Here is a 22,433-nt window from a genome sequence, read left to right on the forward strand (position 1 = left end):
TTTATGAATTCGTATCAACCAATCACAAAGCGTAATGTTAAATGTGAGTCAGAGGATGTTAGAGCCAATCAGAATGCGCCAGCTGGGATTCCGGGCTTTTGACAGAATCCAACGTGTATAAAGTATAAAGTGAAGCGTGGATAAAACTTATGTAGTTGTATTAAAAGTTTTGTTGCAATAGCAAGTGAATGAATTAAAAGTTTTAGAGTGTTTGTGTTATAACTTAGTAAGGATATTTTCCACGTAATACACGAATTACTTTATCGGCACAACAATATGTAAGTTGTGTTCCATTATCATTTATGTTAACCTTGTAAACATAAATGTACTCACTGTTTTATTAATTTTTGTTATCCTTTTTTTTCTAAATTTTCATTAATATCTTATTTCTATTTAAGAAACGTAAGTTTCTAGTGTAATTTGTATTTATGATATCTTTTAAGAGGTAATATAATTAGAAGTTTAACAAAAACATAATATTAGTATATTTATCCATCTTTAATATACGTATGTATATTTAATGTATGTAATTTAAATATATTCAATTTATTTGTTTTTAAGAAGTTTTTTTTTATTCGATTATTAATCTTTATATAAACCTTCAAAATTTTTTGTTTTGTTAATTTATGTAATATAATATAGTTTCTTAAAAATAAAGAGTATAAAATTAAAAAATTATTGCAGAAAATATATTCAAAATGAATAGTTCAGTATTATTAACTTTCTTTATTATTCTTGGATTGGTATATACTGTCACAGCTTTGAAAAATGATGAATGTGAAGGTAAATTAATATTTTATTTATTGTTTGTATACTATTTAATTTTATCACTTTTTTAAATTTGATAATATTTTAGTATGTATAAATACTGTGGAAAGGTTTGTGAATACTTTAAGTGAAGATGTGAAGAAAGATACAAAAAAAATCGAAGCAGCATTTAAAGACTTTTGTAAAGGTACTAAATCTAAGGAAAACAGATTCGTAAGTATTTATAATAATACACTGTTGTTATAAACACTAGAACGTAATAAGTAATTTATAATTATATTAATTGAATTTTTCTTTTTATTTTGTTAGTGTTATTATTTAGGTGGTTTGGAAGAATCTGCCACAGGTATTTTAAGTGAATTAAGTAAACCTATATCTTGGTCTATGCCTGCAAATAAAGTATGTGAAAAATTGAAGAAGAAGGATTCTCAAATATGTGATTTGAGATATGGTATGTTCGTTTTTAATTAATTCTATGTTTATGAATAATTTGAATTATCAAAATAAATTGTTTTTCTAATTTTTAATGTATGATATTCTCATTTAATTTCAGAGAAACAAATTGATATTGATACTGTTGATTTAAAAAAGCTTAAAGTACGTGATTTGAGGAAAATCTTGAGTGACTGGGATGAAACATGTGATGGTTGCATAGAGAAAACAGATTTTATTAAACGAATTGAAGAACTGAAACCCAAATATTCTCATAATGTAAACTCAGAACTCTGAAAAGTGTTCAACACTGTAGATAAATTATTATGTTAGTATGGCTAAGCTTTGGGGTGTTCTTTTTTACAAAATAATTAATGGTATTTATGTTTCTTTATTCTGAATGATTGTATAAGAGTAATTTTGTATAATTCCTTTATGGTAATTCTAACAGCCAGTATACATATGCATTTAAATTTCAGTTGATAATATTGAATTATATTTAATTCAGTAATATCTTGGACATAAGAAATTAAAAATGTTAAGCAGTGAAAATTTGTTAAGAAAGGATGATTCCTTTTAGTATAGCCATGCTAATACAAATTAAATATCATGAAAGGTGCTCCGTTTTTATCACACCAACGTTAGACAAATATAAATAACTCAAATTTTTCATACAACAAATTATTTTCATGTTTTTATCTTTCATTGCTCTTCCTCAACTATTCTGATACTGTGCGTTTATACATGTATAAATCCTATTTATATCAAGAAACCATGTACTATATAAACAGATATGTATTTGTGATGAATTATCAATAATGTGTTGTTATACATACTTATTTTTTTCTTTTTACATCAAAAAATCATAACTAACTCCTAACTTCTACAACATATTTCTCTTAATATTTTTTAACAATTGTATACAACAATACATTACCTTTTCAGACCATGAAAACATTTGATTTTATCATCTAATTTAGATAGTAGAATTAGAAATTTGTCAAGTGTTCAGTATTAAAGATTCATTAGTAACAATTTGTCAAAGTTAGTTCTAGTTTGATTTCCAATTATAGTTAAGTACGTAGAATATTTGATGTGTAACATTGAAATTTATTGATAGAACATTATCTCTCTTGTACAGTAACATTGTTTTATGAAAATATACTTATGAGATGTAAAATGATAAGGTATAAAATCTTAAAGATTTAATAATTGTGGTCATTTAATAAAAAAATTAGTAAATAAATTTGCTATATTATTTTATCTTTATATGTAAAGATTATATAAAGCTATATTGATGTTTTTTTTATTAATTATCATTACAATTCGGTAAATCGCTCCAATGTCCGTCGGCCTTACATGTAATCAATCCTTGCTTTTTACCACTAGGACACACATATGTCAATTGATCCTGATACAAATAAGAACGACCACGAATTGTTGCACCAAATGGAAGTTTTGGTTTATTACACGAAAGTCCTATAAATGTTAATTAATCAAGAAAGGATGATACAATATTATATATTATGTAATATTGAACTTACTTGAACATCTACTATATATTCTGGACCATTTCCCATTTGCAAGACATCTTACATTTCCTTGACCAAGCATTTGGTATCCAGGTATGCATTCGTAAGTAATTGTATGACCAAATGTAAAGTTTACTGCTTCGATATTATCTTCTTTTAAAACTGCATTTGCAACTTTAGGTGGTTTTTGACACATTACAGCTAAAATAAATGATTGTTCAAACTTTTGAGTAAAAATCTTTGAAAATATTTGTGACAGAACTTACGTTTACAAAAAGGAATAGTAGTCCAAGTATTATTTGGAAGACAAACAGATTTTTCATTGCCTTCAAGAATATAGCCTTGATGACATCTGAATGAAATAGTGCTATTAACAGTTCTTGTATAATTTGTCTCGATAATGTAACTGTATTCTGGAACCTAATAGTAATCTAACATTAATTTCATAGTTAAAAATTATATTTGTTTCTGAAAATAATTATATTACTTACTGTTATCAAATCACACATAAATTTCTGACAAATTCTATCAATTCCATTATTAACCAAGAGTGTATTGATGGTGTCATTTAATAATATATTGTCATTTATTTGCCATTTACCATGCTCATTACAAAACCAAGTTAAATCAGAAATAGAATCTTGAATGTTTGCATTATTCAATTGAATTTCTCCATTGTTGCAGCTAAAGACTATCTTTTTCATATAAGTATGACCTTCTACAAAATACTTTAGATTCTTATAAGTACCATTATATGGCCTTTGGTCACCCAATTTTTTATTCTGATCATTTTCCCAAGTAGCAGTATAGTTATTTGAGTTTGTTTCTTCACGAAGGATTTGAAAAAGTGGATGACTTAAGATGGGACATTCTTGAGGTTCGCAAGACGATAACGTGGATGACCATCCTTCATCGTCTGTACAAATTCTAAAGTTATCACCGACTAATTTGTATCCTACATCGCATTTTATTAGAATTTTAGAACCAATGGCAAATTGGTCTTCTAAACTTTGATTTCTTCCGACATCATCGTCTCTTGATGTACTTCCTATATTCGTATTGTTAAACCCCATTTCTGTTCTTAAAAGTTCAATGGTGTCATTGTTTTGTGTTTTAAACAATAATTTTCCATTATCCACGATGTTGGGCCACGGACACTTTAAAGGTACGCAATCAGGAACAAATCCAACCCAAGTACCATTTTCCGTACATTGAAGCTTAAATTCGCTCAACAAATTATGATTGCCCTCAAACTTATATCCCGGATAGCAAGAATATCCAACAATATCGTTAAGATCGTAGTCCTTTTCGAGCGTGTCATTAATCGCTTGTAAATCAAATTTTCTGGCAGAAGTTTCGTGTAGATTTCTCGAATTTGAAGAAATTATGTATCCGTAATTAATCCTATGTAAATATTATAAAAAACTATTTATTATAAAATTATGATAATGTAGTATGAAATTATAGTAATTTTCTTTACTATGTCTCTTACCTTTTTGGTGGTGGACATTTATAAGGCAAGCACGAAGGCCTTTCATGGTCCCACTGTCCAGATTCCAAACACGTTAAAAGCTTTTCCCCTTTTATATGAAATCCAACATCGCACTTGAATTCGATTTGCTGCCCTACCTATGAATAATACTCAATAAAAATTCCTCCATTTTTTACACAATATTTGTAAATGAATCATACCTGTAGAATGGAAAGATCATCCCTTTCATATTCTTCTATCACGTACTCGATGTCCCCGTGCTCTGGAGCCAATAAATTTTTGCATGTTTTTCCTGTTATAGATAATTGTTAAGAATTAAAAGCAAATAATTAATGAATATTAATATTTTACTTCTATGAGATTAATATGTATTGTCTCGAAAGTCTACAATCTTTACCTATACAAACTGGAGGTAATCCGCTCCATTTTCCATTGGCATTACAAATTCTACGAGGGTTTCCTCGAAGTTCATAACCGATCAAACAAGAATAATATATTTCATCTCCGAATAGATACGATCTGCCTTGTATACGACCTCGAGGGAAGTATCCCGGAAATCCGCATCTTCTTCCTTAAATGAGGCACAAATTGTTAAGGTCGAAAAGTATTCTATTCGAGAATTACGTAATTATACAGAATTTCATAAACTTTCAATTTATACAAAATCAACTATTATTTTCAGATGAAGAAAATGTTCTTTTATATTTAATATTTCATGATTTATCCAGAGGAAGATGATTAATCATATAAGTATAACATTACAAAGTATTGCAACTCACTTGCGCAAACGGGTGTGTAATATCCTTCCCACTGTCCTTGCTTAAGACATTTCACTGTCAAAGATCGGTATTCCCTACCATGAAATCGCACCACGTAACCACTGTCGCAATGATATGTAATGTTTGATGCATCTCCGCTGACGTTTATGTTACCTTTAAATGGTACTACGGGTAAAGGACAGCCACGGCAAAATGGAGTGCTTAATATCTAAGGATATCAGGAACAATAAAAAATTGATCATAGAATTGTAATAAAAGTACAATCATCTATATTAAGGAATAATTACCGCAACGTCACCGTGCACGTGTTCTTGCATTTGTGCCCATGCAATTACATTACCGTGGTATTTTTCACAGGTGTTGAATAAATGTTTGATATCTTTGGCTGCCAAGACTGTGCTCCAAATATCTAATAATGTTAGTTTTCCTAAAAACGATTCTAACTCCGAAAATCCTCCTCCAACGCGATCTTGTTCTTGTCCAATTACAAAAGTTCCATTTCCTAATTGGAAGAAGCATTAGTTTTTCTATTTTAATATAATATACTTTTGGTAGGAAATCTCTTTCATTTCAATATTATCTTTTTACAGAATATTAGACAGTATTATCCTTTAACGTTTGGTACCTTGAATGGAACTTCCTTTCGATAAGTAGATGCCATTGTCTCTCAAAAGGCCGTCGATAAAAATATTCCAAGAGCCATTCTCTGATTCCCAGGTGAAACAAACGAAATGCCAATGACCATCGTTTACTTTAATATCGGTTATTACTTTCTCGCCATTGAGATATATTACCAGCCTACAAAATCAAGACAATAATATTTCATGTGAGTCAAATACTTCCTAAATTTTTATTAAGAAGGATATTTCATTACCCGTTATAATCTGTCAAAGTGAATGCATTATCGTAATAACGTGTAGCGTACGACAACACAGTGCCGTAATTAAACGTATCTTTCGATTGTAGCCACAAACACGTAGTTAACTAAAATTGATGATAAAATAAAAATAAGTTATTTATTTCTCTTTGTTACATCGTTTAATATCATTTACTACCTTGGAAAGATTTATCGTAGGACCTTTCATACTGATATAATCTGTGGTTCCCGATTTACTAAAGCGTATCGTATAATCGGAGAATAATTCTATAAAGACACGATAAATTATTCAAGAAGAAATTATCAATTAGTAGAAAAAGCTTTTTAATACGCAAGATTATTTTTATTTGTATAAAAATGAATATTCATTAAGACTATACTTTCCAGTCTCGCAATGACGTCCTGTGAATAACATAGGACACGTGCATGTGTAATTGAGAATATTATTTGTGCATTTTCCATTGTTCAAACATGGATTGCTCTCGCAATAATTCAGCTCTATAGCGCAATTTTCTCCGGTATAACCATCTATACAGACGCACCTGATAATCAAGAAATTTTTTATTTTTTATTATTGACTGTACAATCCCATATATACATGTGTCTATATTCTTATTTTGGTCACCTATAACTCATTATTGTTGCATTCTCTTCTTCAATATTTATACAATATGAGTTTTCGTTACACGGTAACCAATCACAAGGCAATAAATTACAATAGCGACCGAGAAAACCAGGTCTGCAGAAACATTTCCAAGTGTCGTTAACATTGCGACAAGTAGATCCCTCCATGCAAGGTGAAGGATCGCAATGATCCACAGCGATTTCACAAAATTCTCCTAATTTATTAATATATTTTAATTATTATTCATTGATATATTTCTTAAAAATTAATCACTTAATAATAATTATTCTATCATAGTTTGCAAATATACCTTCGAAACCACTTTTGCACTCGCAGGCATAATCATTCTCTGTACTCACACATGTGCCATTGTTTCGACAGGGATTAATGGTACATTCGTCAATGTATAGCTATGTATTTTATTTTAATTATTAATTAATTTATTTCTAATGATACTCTGGTTATTTGAATAGATAATAATTGCTTTACCTCACAGTTGCTACCTGAATATCCATTTCTGCACGTACAAGAATATCCTATAGTATTGTTCGTTAAACTTTGAATATTACATATTCCTTCGTTCAAACATGGTGAAGAATCACACGGATTTTGGAATGTTTCACATTTAGAGCCTAATCAGTAGTTTTATGTATAATAATATTTCTTATTTCGTACCATGAATGAAGTAAAAATAAATTAAATAATTACCGACATAATAGTCAGGACATTCGCAACTAAAACTGTCTTCTTCTTGTATACATTGCCCACTATTGAAACACGATTCTATATCACAGATATTAGTTTCGATTTTGTAAAGAGGTAGACATTCGTTTATACTTTTAGATCCATGATTTCTAGTAGTAGTGTCAGGTGGACACGAAAGACAATGAGTTTGACCATATTCTGGTTGATAAAATCCAATGTCGCACATTAGGCAAGGTTCGAGAGCTAATCGTATGTTCTGATAACGCTTCTTTTGAGAATAGTATCCTGATTTGCATAAGTCTAAATAAAAAAATATATACAAATATTACCTTTATAGAGAAATAGTTTTTATAAAAGTGGAGAAAACGAATAATAAAAGTGAATTGATATTGAGAGAAGGATTTGTTTATAAAGTACTTACGTATACAATCTTGTAGAGATTTTGAGTGCATTTTTTTCGTCGAAGTGTATTCAGGGCAACGTTTGCAGTTCAATGATCCACTTACGTTTTGATATTCTCCAAGGGAACACGATTGACATCGTTTGGTCGAGGAATTGAAGAAGGTTCCCACTGGACACTTGACTAAAATTTAAATAAACTCGATTATAGAACATTAATAATTCCTAATAGATCAGAGGAAACTCATTGAATTATATTTACCGCAAGTATGTCTTTTTAAGATGCTTCCTGGATTGCAGATTTCCTCAAAATTTTTAAAAATAAGATGCAAGTTTAACGCGAGTTTCGCGATTTCTTGATTTGTTCTGTTGTCGAATAAGTTCAATTTCCCAGATTTTGACAACGACTCGAGCTTTTGCCGCAATTTCTCGATTCCTTCTCGTGGATTGTGAAGGTGCTCATCGATTATTCTTCCTACATTAAATAATATTTTATATACGTAAATGTTGAAGATTTGTTTCATATTTACGTTTATACATGTTCCTTTATTAAAATTTTATCGATCGCCAGATTACCTAAAAATTTGAACTTCAATTCAATTTTTTCTTTCTTCTTCCTCAATTTCGTTTTACTTCTATTATCATTTATTTTAACGTTTCGTTTTGATTTTAAGTTAATACCATTCGTTGTCATTATATTAGTTATAAATAATTTAGAAGTATCATTGTAGTTAAGTTCTCTTCGTTTTCTTATTACACTGGAATACACTGTATTCGAGGATGGAAGAATCTCCTCGCATTCAGGATCGAAGGTAATGAGATCGCATTCGATATCGTTTCCACAAATGTCGAGCAATATCGACGTTAAATCGGCGGTAATATATTTGCTCAGCTAAATTACATTATAATGAAAATGATTTTATATGAGAAATTATAAAGTTGATAAACAAAAAATTGACAAATACTTACTTCACGGAGTGTCGTTTGGTTGTCACATATATTTGTTGCGTTTCCTTCTAATATAATACTTCCTTCTTGAGATGCACTTTTTGGAATTGTAGACTCTATACAACGATAACAAGAAAAAAGATAAAAAAAAAGAATTTACATTATCTCTTATATCTGATTATTTTTGTATTAAAATTGTAAATCCTCGATATGATTTATTTGAAGATTTATAAATTATATCATATCTGTTAAATCAAACAAAGAAATTGTCACATTTAACAAACCCGAGCAATCAGGAATGTAATTTTCTTCAAGCCAATTTGACGTGTTTCCGTTACATTTTAATAGCAATATATTTTCCACGATTCCAACATTTGGTTCTTCAGACGCGAATCCATATCCCTCTTCGCAAGTTATAGTGCACTCGTTCGTCTCGTTCGTTGATGGTGCACTGCACTTGGAGTAACCGTTCAACACTTTTGGGATCTCCTTACAAGCATCTAACCGATAAAAATTAAAACTTGTTTATTTATAATTAATTAAATTATACGATATATTATTTTATGAAGTACAAGCTAATCATGTTAACGTGGCACCTTTTATAGTTATGTTTAACACGCAAGACACCTTATTATCGTACTTGTCGATGGCATTGTACACTATTTGCGTTAACCCGATAGGAAACGTGTTTTCTCCAGGAAGATAATTTTGTTCTACTTGTACAGGAGTTTTGGAATTGTCGTGAAAACCAGGTTCGTCCCAAGTCACGTTACTTATTCCGATTCTATTATCGGTGTAAAGTATCGGAGGATCTACGCAATGCTCGACCATTGGTGGTTCTTTATCTTGAAAAATTATATTCCAATATTTAAGCAAAATTATTGTAGCGCAATACAAATAATCATCTTATAGTCGCAATATATTTATACTATAGTCACTGCTATTATATAGGCCTATTGCCTACTAAATAGACAAGGTTCCAAGAGAGGATTTAGAGTTAGGATACGACTTATGTGAATGAAATTAACTTACCAAGAACTTTAACTTTAAATTTACATCTAGCTCTATTTCCAGATGAATCTTGTGTCACATACATTACTGTGCGTGTCCCAATCTTTACTTTCCAAGGGAAAGTAATGTATGGTTTACTCCATAACACAGGTGATCTATCCACATTGTCAGTCACGTTCGGTACTGTCCAACTTACACTGGCATATTTCTTCCCTGGAAGGCTCTCAGTGATAACATCAGGTGGACAGATTATCGAAGGTGGTGTTTTATCTTTGAAAAAAAAAAACAGAAGAAAGAAGAAACAAAATAAATAAATTAGTGCGATAACTTGAAAAATCACAAGAATTGAAATTCATAAATTTTGGATGTTACATTACCTATGCATCGATTAACAGTTCTACGTTGCGACCAGACTCCAGAACGGCCGCTACAATGTCTGGAACGTGGACCCTCAAGTACGAAACCCTTTTTACACGTTATAGTGCAGTTGGTCCCAAACGGTAGCTTCTCCGGTCCCGAACAATTTTCAGGCGAAATTTGTCCATTCGCAACTTGTTTCAGAGGTTCACATTTTATCGCTATGAATGATATATACACATGTGTAATTAAGTAAGGAAGTAGAATTCAAGTATTTATAAAAAAAGACTAACAAAGAACTCAAGGGAAAAATGAAGGTAAAGGTGATCTTTATCATATTTATTAATCTTGTAACTGTATTTATTAAAGCTTCCATCCATTCTATGTATATCATCAATCAAATATATCATACTATAATTTAGAATTATCTTTACTCATATTAATGCTTTGCTTATATTAATGTTAAGAAAGATTGCAAAATTTACCTGTACACATAGCTTTGAGACCGTCCCATTGCGACAAAGGTAGACAATTGCGAACTTTACTTCCACGAAGTTGATAACCGGTTTCGCATCTGAATTGACAACGAGAGTCGATTGGATACATTGTCGTATCTTCTGTGCTCAAATGTTGGTCCTCGTCGTTTTGACAGCGCATTCGTCCATGTGCAGGGACTCGAAGTGCCGGACAGGTTTTCACTGTTTCAGCAATCGTAAGATACGAATGACGAGTTGAAAAAGAAAAGGTTTCATAAACGAGTAAAAAAGCTTCAAATATGTAAATTTTTCAGTATCGTTTATGTATATCGCAATCGAACCAATTACGTTCAATAGGGATGTGTAACGAGACTCACGCAAACATTTCGGTTCGTTCCCGGACCAGTTACCGTCTTTTCCGCAAAGTCGAATACTATCACCCGTCAGGTAGAAACCGATTCTGCATCTTATGCCACAAGCTGCGTGAACGACGTTGCTGCATGCGCTTGCTTTTACCAAATATCCATTTTCCGGTACTCTTAACCGAGGACATGTTATAACTATGAAATAAGAAGAACGATTGAATATTTGAAATGCGAAAGAAATGCTGTTGAAGTATTTGTTTTGAAGATTTGTTTGTAATAAAGGCTGGAAAGAATAATAGAACCATTAGGATATCATGGAATCACAAAAAGATACTTTACCTTATCTAAGAAACTTAAATCTCAACTATTATACGAAATTTAATTATCAAATTCTGTCATTAATGACTAATGAACTAGCGATAGATACGACATGAAATAGTTAGGAATAGCAGATTTAACGTAATTGCCTTCTTTTGCTTTTGAAATACGGACGAAGTTCTTCGCAATCTTGTTTCAATAATTCTATCATTTCAAACTTCACTGTAAACGAGCATAATATTTTTGGACAACTTTTAAAGAATTTAGGCATTCATTTACATTAAGAAGAAAAGTAAAAATAATGGATCCACGGTCCAAAAAGCCTCACGATTTTGTAGCAACCTATAAAAATTTAACCGAGGAAATTCACAAGAGAAACCGCTTACGTATAAAATGGTTTCAGAAGTATGAATGGTTATTAGATGAACACAAGTATGTATATAAAATTTATTATTAAGATTCGTAGCCACTAATAAGGAATTCTTGTTAACGATCGATTTTGAAGGAAATTACAGAAAGAATTAGAGAAATTGTGCGAAGAAAAGCAAACGGTTATTGCCACGGAAACGTTCGAGCGAAAAGAGGGAAAAACTTGTTTGCCAGCTCCGATTACTACTAGTGGCGAGGTATTAATAAAAATTTTAATTTTCATTACCTTATCATAATCAGGTAATAATTACAAAATTATTTTGTTGCCGCTACGATGTTATAAAAATTTCTTTAAACTTCTAAACTTTGGTACTTCTAAAATATTTTGTAATTTAAATCTTAAATATACTATGACTCTCTAATTAAACGAAAAATACACGCTTAATCATTTTGAGTGAGTATTAATTAAATTAACATTTCAAAACGTGTATTTTTTTCATAGTACGGTTGGCTCGCATCGAAACCAAAATTTCAATTGGAAATATATGGAGCTTATAGACCGCAATATCCCGATCCTCTTAAAGAAATAACGCCATTATTTGGAAATATGCCTGCTCTTCCAGTAGGCATAGGGTATATTTGGTAGAATACAAGACGAATATTTAAATAAAGAGAACGATAAAGTTTCAAGCAATTTAATTGCATCTTCGATTACCTTCGCATTTATTTCCGTCCGTGGTGAATCCGAAAGCGCAAACGCAATCCTCGATGGAAGTTGCAGGTACTTTAATAGTCACCTGATTCGCGTCAGGGCATGATATGCACATCGACGTCAGATCACCGGAGATTTCTCCAGATGCGTACGTTCCATTTGGGCAAGCTGAAGAAAGATTAAATTAAGCTCGTTAAATGAAACTTGTAAGAGCGTTGCGAGTATTATACGTCTACCAAATAGCAAAATCTATCATTTAATTATTCTATTATTCTATTCCATTATTTTAATAAGATTATCGATCCAATGGTGATTTGTTGTTTCTCAGAACTCATAGATAGGTGCAGTCGTCGTATTTCCTAAATTTAACTTGCTATTGTTAATTCATTATTGCTATTTAATTGCTTAGCATCAATACCATTTATATTCTATAATTTAGAGATATATTATATAGTAATATACCTACAGTTCGAATTTATTTATTTATCTAATTTTTATTTCAGAATATCAGAGTAATCATTAATGTTATACGTATGCATATCGTGGAAAACTATTATTTCAATATCATTGATTCACTAGTTCTGTGATGATACAGCAATTATAGATAATATAACGTAATGAAAATTGAGATTGTCTTCATCGAGGAAAAGATATCGCATAAATATAGAGAAATTTCTATTATCGATAAACTTACGGTGACAAGAACCCTGAAAACCAGAGCCAAAATATCCCGCGGGGCAAATGCAAGCGTAATGTCCGGTCACAGTGCCGCAGGCGCAGGTTGCGAAATTATCGCAGCAATTTCGTTCGTTTCCGACTTCGCTGATATTTCTGCATAAGAGATTACAATTATCTGGATACGTCACTGGTACGTATTTGCCTGCTTTCAAATCTGTAACAGCGGAAACGGGGCGAGCTCACATTAGATAAAGTACTTTACGTTCATTTGCATAAATAAACAATCGTGTCTTATCGAGTTCATTGTTTCTTTGTTTGTTTATTGTATACGATAGATTGCAAATTATCTTTAAGATTTTCTTAAAGATCAATGTATTAAACATTCCGATAAATATTTTACCAAATATCAATTCATTCATTAAATATTTGGATAAAAACTTCATTTTTCAAACTTTTGTTCAAATTTGTTTAAATTTCATACTTACCGCGATGCAAAGCTCGTCGTACTAGAGCCTCGAATTCCACGAAACTATCGAGGAAATAGCTGTACGTGTCTCCAGGAGAGCTGGCTATGTCGTGCAGTTCGTCAACGTTTCCTGTTCTTATTCCGAATGTGAATACCGTTGCACCTGCAGTTTTCAGAAGGTTCGCCGCAGGTCGTGGATCGCCCCCATTGCTAAATCCATCGGTTATAAGAAACACTGCCTTCTTTGCATTCACTCTACCCTTCTCGAGTATTCTCTAGCAAATTGTATTAAACATTTCAAAACATTTTTGGATCTTATAAATTTAATATCATCTTGAATTTAGTTTCTGTTTATATCTGCGAACAATTTCTAACATCATATCTTCTATCTAGTTTATAACAATAAAAAGTTATAAATTGCAGTTTATTAAAAGATATAATGTAAACTCGAAAACTGATATCTAAAACTATTTCATAGCGAATGAATGTAAGATAAGTGTTAGTAAAAAATGAAAGTGGGCAGCTTACAAGAGCTTCCAAAAGCGCGCCTCGCGTGTACGTTCCACCACCAGTGTAATTAATATTATTTAATTGCTTATTCAATAAGTAACACTTGTTATTATTGTCACTAGTATGAGATATTTGATCTACGTTACGTCTGATGTGTCTTCTTCCACCAAACGTTACGATCGCGACTGTAGTCGTAGAAGGCTCCACAGAAAAGTCGGCCAAAAGATGTTTTACAAAATTTAATTCGCTGTGAAAATTTTTCAAGCCAACAGATCCTGAAGCGTCAACGAGAAACACCAGTTCCACCTGGTAAAAATCTTACGTTAAATTAAAATCATTGCTCGTCGCTGCGAAAGAAGTTTAACGTTAATAGCGCTATTTAAAATTTATTAAATTCTCTGAATTTTATTTAACAGATATTGTTCATTAACGCTAATTAATATTTATTGAACTTTATTCAATCTTAATTACAATCCTAAATTTGCAAATGTTTATTTAGAATTTTGAATTCAAAGAAAACTTTATGAACTTCAATAAGTACATTATTATTTATATGTACATTGTTTATTTGTAAAATTTCCCATTACCTGATCGGTCTCGTTCCTCAAACGATCGATGTTAGCTTTTAAAAGGCGCGACAAAGCGTCAGCTTTCTCTCTGAACGGTTTCTGTAGCTGGTTTTTCAAGCTGGTATTTAATTCGTACCGATCTGTGCTTCTCTTATCTTTGAAATTAAACTCATTTCTTTCAGACACTCTAAAATTCTGCAATCCTATGTCGAGTCGGCTAATCTCATCGAAAAATGCGATCGTAGTTAGCAAACACAATGACAACCAAATTAACGTGCATATTTTCACGATTGGACTGATCATGTTAGCAAATAACATTCACATAAAGTTTGTAACATTTATCTTTCAAGACATATCTCGCGGGTTTCAAAAATATTAAATTCTTTTACGCCGACAAAATCAATACAGCGCTTTGAATTTACTCGTAATTTTTTTACAGAATTTCTTCTTTCGACGCTTGCACATATCATACTATTGTAATTAATATCTATGTATACTTCTTTTTTAATTTACCAAATATTGATGCTATAAATTTGGAACAGCGAGAGTATTTCGATTTCTCAGAACAACAATTTATCAAATTATAACAAATATATGTAATACAAGTAATCGATTATAATTACCGATTTGTTTTTATCGTTAACTAGATTTACTAAGAGAACGCAATGTTCGAGAACACAATGAAAAGATCGAAAGATCAACTGTCGATACTTTAAGCTGAACTGCTACTAGTTGTAAACGAGCATCTAAATCGTGTCCGAGCTTTGAAAAGTTGAGAACAAGGGACTCTCTGTTCAACTTGTACCGTGCACACGTGTTCATATTCATCGAGTGATCTTGACGGATGCCCGATTTATTAACAAATCCAATCGGACTGCCTTACATGTCAATCAACGCTGTAAATTAGAACAAACAGTGGCAAAAATAACAAATAGATCATGATCGCGTTAAAAGAGCGCCGCGAATATTATCACGTGCGATTCTGCACAATTTTCAGGCAATCTTATTTGAATCGATTCGTATTATTCCACGCGTTGCATATTTTACAATCAAATTATGTAACATTTAACATGTAACATTACGTAATGTAACATATGTAACATATAACGCAAGTAGGTTACCAAGCAAGCTGAAGTGGCAGGGCTACCATAGAATATTAGAAAATTCGTTTTATGTACATTATCAGAACTGGTGCAGTTATTATTTCGATACTTTAAATTTGAGATGCATAAAATTGCAACAATGTACAATAAAACGAGCGTCAATTATTCTGATACAGAATCATTTGCTTTAACTTACCTTTAGCGATAAGGTCAAAAGTACAACATCTTTACGTTCCAATAAACGACGATCATAATGTCGCTTTATAATTCTTCTAAGCATCTAAACTATATCTATTTAACGTTGATCTTCTTCTCACGCTTCAATAGATAACATTCTAACGAAGACAGAGTCGCTCAATGTAACTCGAAAAATCTGGAGGATGTTAAAAAGATTCGAGAAAGATGAATAATTTCTCGCAACAGATAAGGTACACTATGAATATGTTGCGTAAAATTTTCTAAGCGACGTATGTTACACAGTTCGGTCTTAACGTGTCTATGATAGCGTTCGAGGAAGGGTGTCATGTTTATGTCACGTGTAGGAGAAATGTTGAACGGTGGACCGCGGCAGCAGCATGTGAGGTCAGAAAAAGGCTTACAGTTTCCGTGTGACCCGCATACATATCGCATCAATGCGACGTAAATTGATTTTTCTGGCTGGGATATATCGCGAGAAGCCACGCGCGCACATCGACCGGCAACGATCGTACAATGATTTAAAGTACTCGGTGTTTTCGCGGCTTCATTGTCACATTTTCCATTATTTTATCGCGCCTCAGATAACGAGCATCCTCTAAAGACAAGCGAAACTAACTCCCCCCCCCCCGGTTACCAATTTTGCGTTGTTTACACGGATTTCCAAGTGTTACGACATAATTATCGACATTTCACTTCTGCATGAATACATCTCGTTCTATTTTTGGTAGTCGATGAAACGATCTTCTCCGACGATTTCTGGCTCGTCAAAGATTCCTGGACACGGTTCTGTGGAAGAAAGTGAACGAATAATTATGTCGATCTCGATTGTGATCACTGTAATGATGATGATGATGATGATGATAGTCGGAAGTTGCGGAGCTTACGAGAAGGATAGAGTCCTCCGGTTGTTGGATATCCCCCGTCATTTCCGCCAATCGAAGGAACCACGAGAGAATCGAGGACAAATCGAGCAATGTCGTGCCACGAATCTCCGGAAGGAACAGTTGGGACACGTGAACGTGTTCGCGTTTTTGGATCCCTCCTGGTACTACAGCTACAGGCAAGCAATCATGTAAGATGTTGATGGAATGATCAGTATGTTCTGTCGATAGTTTTAGTAACACTTATTATTATAGATTAGATGCGTCTAATGGTCAATAATTTGTATTCGTACTCACATGAAATTTCACGTTCGTTTATTCACGTTTTAAATCTTACTATTTTTGATTTGTTTAATTCTTCGTTTAATAACTTCTAATAAGTCGTACTTTGCGCAGACTTAGTTCAATTTAGTTTCAAATCTGATTCTGAAATTTTTAAGAGACACGAGTTAAATGTAAAGTTCGTTGAAGTGACACTTGTAAAAATCATTTGGTACAAGGTTGGGATTATTGAAGAAGCGATTAGACAAGTCCGGTTTTTCGAATATCTTGTTCTTCATGGTGACGCCGCCGTCAGATTTGCCGGAAGACAGCACGGAGAACAATATAGAGATAAAAGCGTGGAGGGAAATATCTAAAAATATACAGGAGTCCGAGTACTTCTTCGACTTAGAAGAATCGTTGTTCGCTGACGTTGAGAACAAGAAAAAGGACATAATTTTTCTTCAAGACACTTCCGAGTTGGGTATCTGGAAAAGTTTTCATGCATCGAAAGACGAAGTAATCATTATCGATCGGTGAGCATTTAATACGATCAATTTACAATCGTAGAAATTTTGTTAGGTAGAACACGATTTCTTTGATATTAACTCACCTCATAATCTCACGGAAGAAAAAAATATTTGTTGAAATACAAAACTAAATTAGCTTTTACTAAGATAGAAATATGTTTAAAAAAATAACTACTTGAAAAATTCATCTTGCTTTTACAATTTTATTAAAATATGAATTAAATGTCAATAATTTCAATAAAATGTTATTACAGCTGCGGTAAAGTAACTTATCAGATCATAGTACCCTGGAGTATACTATACTTCCCTTACGTTAAAGCGGCCATTCTTTCCACGTACAACGATGATCCGTGTGGTCCTTGCCATGTAAGCAGAATTCGATAAATTTTCCAATAATAATATCGGGATTTTTTTTGTTTAATCTTTAATCTAATCTAGTCGTAAAAAGAATGCGCAAATATATATAAAAAAATTATTTATTTGCTAAATAGGAACAATCAACGATAGCACGCGATTCAGTGGAATACGAGGAATACCTTTTAAAAGCTATCAATTCAGATGAAATAAAGATAGATAAAAATCTTGATACGCGTACAGAAAGAGTATTTACCGATTTAAAGACTAGCAATATATCCTCAGAGGAATTAAAAGAAATTGAAGATGATAAAAATACCAGTACCGTCGTTCCTTTTAATCCAAGCAATAATGGAAGTAGGGTTTATGATATCACAACTGAGTCGTCAACGGTACGGACTACAGAAAATATGAAAAACGATGACAATGTACGAGACAACATTCTTTTTACCGATAAGAATATTGAAATAACTTCTGAAATACCATTGGAACAAGAACAAACTCAGATACCGACTATAATATCAAACTTCGCGACGACCGAAGTATACAGTGAAGAGCAAGATTGCATCTTTTCCAATAAGCACGTAAATGGTAATAACAACTTTTCCACGAGTAACGATTCAAATACTGATTTAACAAGAAATCACGAAGACCTTCAAATTGAATCAAATATTAGTTTGGAAGATGTGAAAATGAAAGAACAAGAAGGTATTAAATATCAAATATCATCATAATTGATATTGAATTTTCAATATTATATTTTTAATTTTCAATATTGAATTCGCTTTTTATTTGCTTATATTAAAATATATATAACTTATATAGTACACAAGATATATAAAACATATCATTTTTTCTTTTCACAAATCTTTATTTCTCACGTTAATTAACAGTAAGTAAGAATAATGAGCCACAAAGTCCAAACGACGAGAATATGCCTTTACGTATTATATTATACGCTCCGCATTTACATGAAGAAAATGGAACATTTAAAAAATATACGCACTTAGTTCTAAAAACAGGAAGTCCTGATTATCATGATCATTTTAATAGTAAAAGTACAACTTCTGATCAAGAGGTATGGTATGCACAGTAAATACAATAAGTTTCTTCTAACAATATATTGGACCCGTTTTAATCGTTGAAAACGATAAGCCAGCAGCATTAAAAAGGTCAGAATCAACGATATTAGACGATAAAACGTTGGCTCAATTCGTGCACAGTGTAGACGAGAGCCCAGGAGTATATGGAGAAATAGCAGATTATTGGCAAACTATCGACGGAGATGAACTCAATAATAAAGACGAAAATACAGAGTATACAGATTACGACTACGCTACGGTAATGATACTTAAAAATTCTTTTTCAGAGCATTTTTCATTTACAATTAAAGTTTTATAAAATATTCTAGGCAGAGGATACAGAAAGTAATACTAATGATGCTTTCGATAATGAAAGCAGTGTATTAAAACCAAGCGATATCGATTCAACTGATTCAGACATGAATATTACAAATAACAATGATTTGGATGATTTTATGCAACGAAGATTAATCGAGCATTATAATAAATTATCAACATGGATTTACTATATCATTTGACAAATCAATCACACTTATGACAAATAGAGTATCGTAAAAACATGTCTACACAAATAATCATAAAGTTGTATAGTTGTAAAATAGAAACGGAAATGAATCTCTTATTTATACATCGTTTTACATCTTAAAAACAGCTTCACGTGTAGTGTACATATAAGTATGTATAAATATTCTTATGAACACATAAGGTAGAATCGTGAAGTTTTATTTATAATATTATAAATAAGAAAAAACTTTCAAAAACGTTGTTTTTAGAAAGATTTCGTTATTTAAGTATATATCAATAAGTATACTCATTTGTAATTTCTTCTGGTTCGCTTACATCGTCCGAGTCCAAACTATTACTATTGCTTGTTGTAGTGGTACTTGAAGTGCTACTTTCTGAATCGCTTTCAGAATCAGTATCGCTGCTGTCGCTTGAACTCGAACTACTCGATAACCTATATAAAACATAATTTACATGTGCATTACTAAAAAATGAAGGAAATAATAAGTTTTACAAATCTTCCTTACTGTGCATTTCATCCATGCGTAATGTGCAAATATAATGGCAATTTGTTATTGCTATAAGTTTTATTACTGATAAGTTTACAATTTGATGTTCATATAATTCACCAAAGGAATGTGCATTTTAAAAGTTAGTGTATTATATTAGTATATTTCAGATTAAAATATATATAGAATATGTACAAATATTTATTTCATTTATTAAGAGGTAAACGAGAAAGCTTTGTTAAGGAATATATTCAAAGCAATTCTATTGAAATACTTACAAATACTTTAAAGAATGTTTGTCTTTAATGTAGTATATAGTCTTTGGCCTTTAAAATAAAATCATATAACATAAAGACATATAATATTCTTCAATGAATCCCAGAATTTTATAAAAGTTACGAAATATTTTGTACATTATACTTACTTATCTTTGTCATTGTCATTAACTGTTAATTCATCCATTTGATCCACTATTTCATGAACAGAATTTTCTATAATAAGATCTTCTTCTTGCACAGAATAAGCTGCTTGCTCTAGCTCTGCTAAGTCAAGTTGCATATCATCTTTGGAAGGTTGAACCTTAAGAGAAATAAGTATACATTAATAAACCCTAAAAAGTTACTCCTTAATATTTATATACTTACATTAGCGATGAGAGATTCCAATGATTCTATTAATGATTCATTAATCTGTTGTAACCAGATCAGGTAATCTTTTATATACAACTGATTTAATATATATCGCGGTTCACACGAATTGTTAAACAAACTATGTACTTCACAAAAATGTTTTATAATATACTTTTTACCTAAAAATTTATGAAAAAATATTAGGCATAAAAGATAATGTACTAAATGAAATAATGTAAATTAAAAAACCTGTGCTTTGTTCATTACTTACCTAACTTAATTACTTTCTTTACGTCTTCAAAAACTTTTTTAGATAAATCCCAATTTCTAAAAAGTGGATAACATATTGATCTTCTAAAACAAGCTTTTACAACTTCTTCCGCATCAGAAAACTCCTAAAAATATTATTATCAATATATAAGACAATATAATAAAAATAACTATTGGTACTTCTGTAAACATTTTACATACATCAAACCAACACAAAGTGGAACTTAATTTATTAATAGTCCAACTACTTTCAACTGTATTTTCTCCTAATGTTGTTCTGTGATTATAGCAACAACCAAATAAAATATCCATTAAACCTAAAAGTAACTTATGTGTTTCTTCATTGTTTAATAAATATTCTTTGTTTGGGAGTTCTTTTAATAAATCTACTTGAGTTTCATTGAAAGAAATATCTTCTTTTTTCAAAGTGTCCCATTCTGCAGAAAATGAGATATATGGTTCTATGCATTCTGGTTGCATAAGATCTGCCAAATAATGTTCCTCGTTAAAATCTGAAATTTCACGTTTCTCTCGCAATTTTCTTCTCTCAGATTGAGGTATTGTATCTGGCATTGGAAGATCTATTATTTCCTTAATCCATGCTGACTAAAATTAAAAGTGAAAAAGTTATATGCCACTACTAGATGCTGTATAGATGTAGGACATATATATATTAAATATTTTAATGCATTTACCTCAAAAGCAGCTAAAGCTACAGATATTTTATTCGCAAAACCATATTTGGGAGATACAGGCAAAAGAGGTACAGTTTCTATAGTATTGTTCTGATGCATGTACCATTCATCTCCATTAGTGTTTTCATCATTTGGTGTAAATTCATGCTCATTCGGTATATCATTAATATCTTCAGAATTTGCTGATGGATTTCCAATTACCTCAATATTTGGTACAATTGTATTCTTCTTTTTTGGTGGAGCTAATAATGTACTTATCATATCCAAATTTTCAAAATATTCTCCTTTTACTACTTTTGAAAATCTTAAAGAGAAATCTCCTTTTTCACAATCGTATGAGCCAAATGATGAGTCATTTTCTTCAATTTCACCTGGTAGTCTTAACCTAAAAATAGAGAAATTTTATTAAAATAATATTTATAACTATTAAATACCATTACATTACCTCAAATAATATGGTGTAGAATAAAATCTGAAATCTGTTCCATCAACATAAACCTCCGTGTCTTTGATATTGGCATATGGTGCATGAATGATTATTGCGACTTCTGTATCAGTTTGAGTTATTTCAAATCGTGGAGTTAACATCTTTGTAATGCACTTCGAAAATGTATTTTATTTAAGATTCTTTCCTCACGTTCATTAGATGTAATAATTTTGCAAAATTACATTATTATAATAAGCGAATACCATGCAGTATCAATACAGACATAGAAGTAAACACATGATATATTAATAAATGCTCTATTATACACTATGGTTATTTATATACCATATAAGACAAATCTTTAAAGCTTATATTTGTAACATTACTATACTGGTTGTAAATGTTCCTAACTCTTACAAATAACTTTGTATCCATAAATTACATTTCAAAGATTAAAATTCTTTTCGTTCGATTCACTTGCCATTTCATTGACGTCCTAGTTTCAGACGAAATCTTGTGCTATTGCAATAATAGTTTAACGATAAATATATCGATGTAACTATCGATTTTTAGTTGGTCAAAGATCGACCAAACGCATACTT

The 22,433-nt window shown here is 31.3% G+C and overlaps 4 protein-coding genes across 10 annotated transcripts; 2 read left to right on the plus strand and 2 right to left on the minus strand.

Moving 5' to 3' along the window:
• The first annotated feature begins 110 nt into the window (after positions 1-110).
• On the plus strand, positions 111-2,642 carry LOC126876428 (mesencephalic astrocyte-derived neurotrophic factor homolog). 2 transcript variants are annotated; one of them, XM_050639295.1, is made up of 6 exons: positions 111-278; positions 685-783; positions 857-981; positions 1,078-1,219; positions 1,322-1,528; positions 2,590-2,642. In XM_050639295.1, exons 2-5 carry the CDS (start codon positions 699-701, stop codon positions 1,495-1,497), a joined length of 528 nt encoding a protein of 175 aa, XP_050495252.1. In that variant the 5' UTR covers positions 111-278; positions 685-698; the 3' UTR covers positions 1,498-1,528; positions 2,590-2,642. The 2 variants fall into 2 exon arrangements, with proteins under 2 accessions (XP_050495252.1, XP_050495248.1); XM_050639291.1 differs by lacking the exon at positions 2,590-2,642 and having other exon boundaries at positions 1,322-2,035.
• On the minus strand, positions 2,290-15,825 carry LOC126876461 (sushi, von Willebrand factor type A, EGF and pentraxin domain-containing protein 1-like). The gene is made up of 32 exons (XM_050639316.1): positions 14,407-15,825; positions 13,838-14,125; positions 13,329-13,584; positions 12,860-13,057; positions 12,169-12,333; positions 10,779-10,961; positions 10,411-10,623; positions 9,946-10,146; positions 9,590-9,838; positions 9,154-9,402; positions 8,842-9,057; positions 8,579-8,673; positions 8,186-8,501; positions 7,872-8,084; positions 7,632-7,793; positions 7,214-7,510; positions 6,995-7,137; positions 6,816-6,915; positions 6,506-6,719; positions 6,265-6,422; positions 6,059-6,147; positions 5,878-5,987; positions 5,629-5,801; positions 5,291-5,505; positions 5,004-5,211; positions 4,622-4,795; positions 4,425-4,516; positions 4,225-4,361; positions 3,224-4,136; positions 2,999-3,152; positions 2,745-2,933; positions 2,290-2,679 (listed from the first exon to the last, which is right to left on the minus strand). The coding sequence occupies exons 1-32, from the start codon at positions 14,704-14,706 to the stop codon at positions 2,510-2,512; spliced, it is 6,840 nt and encodes a 2,279-aa protein (XP_050495273.1). The 5' UTR covers positions 14,707-15,825; the 3' UTR covers positions 2,290-2,509.
• On the plus strand, positions 10,931-19,425 carry LOC126876273 (uncharacterized). 5 transcript variants are annotated; one of them, XM_050639126.1, is made up of 9 exons: positions 10,931-11,516; positions 11,590-11,710; positions 16,418-16,761; positions 17,071-17,367; positions 17,616-17,727; positions 17,853-18,423; positions 18,609-18,793; positions 18,871-19,056; positions 19,127-19,425. In XM_050639126.1, the coding sequence occupies exons 1-9, from the start codon at positions 11,386-11,388 to the stop codon at positions 19,313-19,315; spliced, it is 2,136 nt and encodes a 711-aa protein (XP_050495083.1). In that variant the 5' UTR covers positions 10,931-11,385; the 3' UTR covers positions 19,316-19,425. The 5 variants fall into 5 exon arrangements, with proteins under 5 accessions (XP_050495083.1, XP_050495091.1, XP_050495102.1 ...); XM_050639134.1 differs by having other exon boundaries at positions 11,600-11,710; XM_050639135.1 differs by lacking the exons at positions 10,931-11,516; positions 11,590-11,710 and adding exons at positions 14,096-14,128; positions 15,819-15,919.
• A 74-nt stretch (positions 19,426-19,499) lies between these two features.
• LOC126876348 (protein SHQ1 homolog) lies at positions 19,500-22,425 on the minus strand. 2 transcript variants are annotated; one of them, XM_050639192.1, is made up of 8 exons: positions 21,850-22,423; positions 21,405-21,789; positions 20,911-21,315; positions 20,711-20,834; positions 20,455-20,618; positions 20,235-20,389; positions 20,089-20,136; positions 19,500-19,755 (listed from the first exon to the last, which is right to left on the minus strand). In XM_050639192.1, the coding sequence occupies exons 1-8, from the start codon at positions 21,990-21,992 to the stop codon at positions 19,596-19,598; spliced, it is 1,584 nt and encodes a 527-aa protein (XP_050495149.1). In that variant the 5' UTR covers positions 21,993-22,423; the 3' UTR covers positions 19,500-19,595. The 2 variants fall into 2 exon arrangements, with proteins under 2 accessions (XP_050495149.1, XP_050495159.1); XM_050639202.1 differs by lacking the exon at positions 20,089-20,136 and having other exon boundaries at positions 21,850-22,425.
• Between the last annotated feature and the right edge of the window lie 8 nt (positions 22,426-22,433).

The sequence above is a fragment of the Bombus huntii genome, chromosome 2 (assembly GCF_024542735.1).
Source record: "Bombus huntii isolate Logan2020A chromosome 2, iyBomHunt1.1, whole genome shotgun sequence".
Taxonomy (NCBI): domain Eukaryota; kingdom Metazoa; phylum Arthropoda; class Insecta; order Hymenoptera; family Apidae; genus Bombus; species Bombus huntii.

What these genes read in the sequence shown, in the direction of transcription:
- LOC126876428 (XM_050639295.1), top strand. Translation starts at nt 699, where the DNA reads ATGAATAGTTCAGTATTATTAACTTTCTTTATTATTCTTGGATTGGTA. An exon ending in GAAAAATGATGAATGTGAAG is followed by an intron (nt 784 to 856) that starts GTAAATTAATAT and finishes ATAATATTTTAG; the next exon opens with TATGTATAAATACTGTGGAA. An exon ending in AATATGTGATTTGAGATATG is followed by an intron (nt 1,220 to 1,321) that starts GTATGTTCGTTT and finishes ATTTAATTTCAG; the next exon opens with AGAAACAAATTGATATTGAT.
- LOC126876273 (XM_050639126.1), top strand. Translation starts at nt 11,386, where the DNA reads ATGGATCCACGGTCCAAAAAGCCTCACGATTTTGTAGCAACCTATAAA. An exon ending in AGCTACAGGCAAGCAATCAT is followed by an intron (nt 16,762 to 17,070) that starts GTAAGATGTTGA and finishes ATTTGGTACAAG; the next exon opens with GTTGGGATTATTGAAGAAGC. An exon ending in GAAAATGAAAGAACAAGAAG is followed by an intron (nt 18,424 to 18,608) that starts GTATTAAATATC and finishes GTTAATTAACAG; the next exon opens with TAAGTAAGAATAATGAGCCA.
- LOC126876461 (XM_050639316.1), bottom strand. Translation starts at nt 14,706, where the DNA reads ATGTTATTTGCTAACATGATCAGTCCAATCGTGAAAATATGCACGTTA. An exon ending in GCGCGCTTTTGGAAGCTCTT is followed by an intron (nt 13,585 to 13,837) that starts GTAAGCTGCCCA and finishes ACAATTTGCTAG; the next exon opens with AGAATACTCGAGAAGGGTAG. An exon ending in ATTTAAAGTTAAAGTTCTTG is followed by an intron (nt 9,403 to 9,589) that starts GTAAGTTAATTT and finishes TAATTTTTCAAG; the next exon opens with ATAAAGAACCACCAATGGTC.
- LOC126876348 (XM_050639192.1), bottom strand. Translation starts at nt 21,992, where the DNA reads ATGTTAACTCCACGATTTGAAATAACTCAAACTGATACAGAAGTCGCA. An exon ending in CCACTTTGTGTTGGTTTGAT is followed by an intron (nt 20,835 to 20,910) that starts GTATGTAAAATG and finishes TAATATTTTTAG; the next exon opens with GAGTTTTCTGATGCGGAAGA. An exon ending in AAAGAAAGTAATTAAGTTAG is followed by an intron (nt 20,619 to 20,710) that starts GTAAGTAATGAA and finishes ATAAATTTTTAG; the next exon opens with GTAAAAAGTATATTATAAAA.